Raw genomic sequence first — 4549 nt, 5'->3', positions numbered from 1 at the left:
TTCGATTATTTCGTATGGGCCTTCATATTTAAGTTGCAGTTGAAATTTTAGCATATTCTTTATTTTTATTTTGCATGCTTTTAATATTTTCGGTAGCAATCTCTGCTGATACTTTAAGATTATCTATCAAATGTTGTAAATACACTTGTGTATTTTTACCTACCGTTTCCTTTGGGATTATTGAGGTATCAAATGGTAAATTCATGTCTCCTGAAAACAATAGTTTATATTGTGAAGATTGTGACACCGTCATCATTAAACGTCATCATTAAACGTCATCATAATTGAAGACAAGATGTCTGGCCAATTAGTTTGAGCTTTGTTGCAATAGGCTCGTAAAGCTTGCTCTATGGTAGCATTGCGTCTTTCATAAGTAGCATTAGTTTATGGGTGATAAGAACTTGTACAGTGATGCTTGACTTCAAATAACTCACAAATAGCTTTCACTAATTGTGACATAAAGGCTACACCTCCATCTGTAACTATAGTTCTTGTGGAAATCTGATGATACAATGCATTGCCTACTTCTTTGGCTTCTTGTGTCTTCGTTGGTATGGCTTCTGGCCATCCAGAAAACGAGTCACCATTCAACAATATATGTTTATAACCTTCTGGGCTTGTAGGGAGAGGACCCAAGAAATCCAAATGAATTCTTGAAAATGCCGTCTCAACTGGTAATGGACATAAAGGAACTTTACCTGGGTGTACTACATCGCAGTGAAGTATATAGTTTTTCACCTCTTGGTAAAGTCCTGGCCACCAGTATTTTTGTAAAAGTGCCTCACGAGTGGCGTCTCTACCTTTTTGACAACCACCTGCCATTGAATCATGATATGCTCTTAAAGCTTCCTTACGGCGGATCTTTGGTAATGCTAATTGCCTTACCTGGTCCGTTTGAAATGACCCATGCCTACGTCTAGGCTGATACATATGATAGAGAACTCCATCTAACATGTCATATTCGTAGCTTGCTTTATAAACTAGAGCTTTGGATTCCTTATCCGTTAATTCGTTTGGAATCTTATCATCTTCAATGTACTGAATTATGTTTTTAAAATCTGGACACTTTCTTTGCTCTTCAGCGATGGTTGGTAAATCATCGGCTTTTGTATCTAGAGCTAATATTTCAGTAACAATAGGAGGTTTCACATCACCTTCATAACAAAATGTTTTTTCTAGTGTTACTGAATCATTTGAACTGACCATGAATACAGAGGGAAGTTCGGCACTGTCTTCCAGTGTTGGTTGTTCTCTATAAACCGTACGTGATAAACAGTCAGCATTGGTATTTTTCTTACCTGGGCGATGTTCAATTTCAAAATCGTATTCTTGAACTAGGAGAGCCCAGCAAATTAACCTGCTTGTTGTATGCTTAACTGTTTTCAACCAAGTTAATGCTTTATGGTCAGTAAATACTTTAAATTTTGAATTAGCTAAATAAACTCTGAAATTTGTAATGCCTTCTATTACTGCAATACATTCTTGTTCAGTAACTGTCAATTTACGCTCAAAAGTATGTAATGAACGTCCTCTATAGTGGATTACTCTTTCCCTGTTCTTCTCATCTAATTGTGAAAGAATATAGCCAATTGAAAATCCTGAAGCATCTGAAGATAAAAGGTTTGTTAAACTTTGGATATGCCAATATTGGTGGTGAGGTCAAATGTAATTTTAAATCCTCAAATGATTTTTGACAATCTTCAGTCCAAGTGAATTTTTGATCTTTTTGTAACAACTGATTCAATGAATGAGCAATTTTTGAAAAAATTTGAACAAATTTTCTGTAATAATTACACAAGCCAAGAAATTGTCGAACTTCTTGTTGTGTTTTTGGAGGTTTCATTTCCTGAACAGCTTTTGTTTTAGTATTATCGGCTTGAATTCCGTCCTTCGTAAATACATGACCTAAATAATTAACTTGTTTAGCGGCCAATTTACACTTACTTGGTTTAAGAGTTATTCCATCATTTTTAAGTTTTTGGAACACATTATGGAGATGCTGTAGATGTTCTTTGAAATTTTTGCTAAATATGATTATTTCATCTACATACACTAAGGCATATTTCCAGTACATTTCTGTATAAATGTCAGTCATGACCAGTTGAAATGGCATTGGAGCATTCCTGAATCAAAATGGCATCCGGTTCCACTCAAAAATACCGTCTTGTGTGATAAAAGCAGATTTATGCTGAGTACGCTTATCCATTCCAAACTGCCAGAATCCTGAAGCACAGTCTAAGACTGTAAAGATCTGAGCATGACTTTCTCCAACTGAATCAATCACATCTTCCAGACGAATTAATGGAAAAAAGGTTGGTTTGGTGATCTGATTCAATTTTCTGTAATCAACTGCAAATCTCCAGTCACATGTTTTCTTTTTGACAAGAGCGCGAGCGCCAGTCTGATGTGCTGTGTTGAATAATATTTCATCAACAAGTCCTTTTGTTATTTTGTGCGTTTCAGGATTTTGTCTGTAATGAGACATTCTGATTTATTATCACCAGTATCTATATAATGCTCATAGCGATTTGTAGTTCCTAATTCTTTAAGATTAGTAGCAAAAACACTACGGTGATTGTTTAGAAAGGTAATTAATTTATCTTTCTCCTCATTAGACAAATCTGAATCACTTAAATCAAAATCTAATTTGTTGTTATCATTTGTACTTGTCGATGTTGACATAATGTTAACATTATTTAACGAGGACTCATTATCATTTATATCAACAGTTTTAGTGTTATCATCAATCTTTTGTGCTGTTGCTAATATTGCCCTATTAGGTATTCTTATTTCAACATTTGTAGGGTTTAATAATTGATATATAGCTTTAATTTTTACTAATCGTTTTGCACCTAATAAGTTTAAATTCTTAAGAAATTTACTTGGTTCTAATAATGCCGTGATATCTTGTGGAGTTTTACTTATTCTAACAGGAATTTCAGCATGAGATTTTGCTTTTATTTTTATTGATTTTGTTGACCTAACAAAACCTATGTCTTGTGTTATTAACATGACTTCAGCTAATCTGTCTTGTAAATTAACTATTCCTTGTCCAATATCTATTTGTACATTATATTGTTTCATAAAATCTAAAGCTATTATTAATGGGTAATGTAAATAGGGAATAACATGAAATTAAATTGAAATGTAAGTCCTTGAATTTTTATTGGCAATGATACAGTTCCTAATATTTTATGATATTGAAGCACCTGTATCTAATAAAGTATTAACCAATTTATTCCGAATTTTAACCAAAATAATATTTTTCTCAATAGTGGTTGATAAATTAATTTGTGGTATTTTTTTTTTCATAATCTTCTTCTTATCTTTTTCAGTTGGTTGCATGTTCAAAGATTTATTTGAAGCAGGCGCAACGTGCTAATGTGATTTGTTCCAATGGTTTGGTCTACTTGAAAAATTTTGTTTAGCCTGATTATTTCTATAAAAACACCTGTCTGCTGTATGGTTTGACCTTTTGCAAATTTGACAAACAATTTGTCCAGCTTGATAAGAACGATTATTTTGAAAGTACTAGTTGTTTCTTGTTCTGTAATGTGTAGGTCTGTAGTCTGAAGATCTGTAGTCAGTAGGTCTGTATTCAGTAGGTCTAGTTGCTTTGTCCAACATATTTATTTCTGCACTTTTCAATGCTAAAGCTGTAGCTTGTTCTGCAGCTTTTGATGCAATATCAGATATGGTTTTGGCATCTAATGCAGTTCCAGCTGTAGTTGTTTTAGGTATTGCTGATATCTTCTTTGATAGGAGTAAAACCTCTTTCAGGGTTGTTAAATCTTCCGGAGCTTTACTTAAAACAGTGATTCGAGTTTCTGGTAGCATACCTTGTATTGTTATGTCTACCAGCTGCTTTTCTGGAAGTTCTTTCAGTGCAGCCAAGGAACTTTGATTTATTTTGTAAATCAAATTGTCGATTGTGTCCGTTGTTTGTTGTTTAACGGCTGCCATGAATTCAGATAAGTCAAATTTGTAATGGAATGCACGTTTGAGACTGTCTGATAAAGCCTTAAAGTCATTTTTCACCTCTTAGTCTAGTGTGGCATTACCTTCCAAAAGGTGAGCTAGACAAGCTGCCTGTTGTTGCTTGTCGGTCACGTGTTGAATTATTAGATAGTTGTTGAATTCATCCAAATATTGACTAACAACTTCCGTGTTGCTGCCGAGGAATTTCTGCATAGTAATTCTTTGCATTTTGTAGGTTGTCTTTTGTAGTTGTTGTGTTGTTTTCTTCTGTATATTTTGATGGTTTGATGTTTTCTTCTGTAGTTGATTTTCTGGACACTTCTGCGCAGTATCGACTAGTCAGTAGTATCGACGGGGGTGATCGATACTGAACCGAAGATGTAGCAACGACTTGGAATAAGAGGGTTTCGCCTGTGTGGCTCTGGGGGTTGAAATGGTTTTCTAAGCCGAAGTGTCAGGACTGTCCTTGATGCTTGAGTTCGGGTTTTGGATTTAGCTTGTAAATAATAAGATCTGAAATGTTGTACAAGGTAATATGAATTAGTGACGACTGATGTTTGCTGGTCATATT

The 4549-nt window shown here is 34.4% G+C and overlaps 1 protein-coding gene across 1 annotated transcript; it reads right to left on the bottom strand.

Moving 5' to 3' along the window:
• Positions 1–3531: 3531 nt before the first annotated feature.
• Positions 3532–4206, bottom strand: LOTGIDRAFT_174143 (hypothetical protein; the record flags this gene model as incomplete). The annotated part of the gene is made up of 2 exons (XM_009052471.1): positions 3532–3956; positions 4062–4206. The coding sequence occupies 2 exons, from the start codon at positions 4204–4206 to the stop codon at positions 3532–3534; spliced, it is 570 nt and encodes a 189-aa protein (XP_009050719.1).
• Positions 4207–4549: the final 343 nt, after the last annotated feature.

This window comes from Lottia gigantea, assembly GCF_000327385.1.
Source record: "Lottia gigantea unplaced genomic scaffold LOTGIsca_183, whole genome shotgun sequence".
In the NCBI taxonomy this organism is placed as follows: domain Eukaryota; kingdom Metazoa; phylum Mollusca; class Gastropoda; family Lottiidae; genus Lottia; species Lottia gigantea.
The sequence above is the reverse complement of the archived record's forward strand: the minus strand, read 5'-3'. Positions and strand labels throughout refer to the sequence as shown.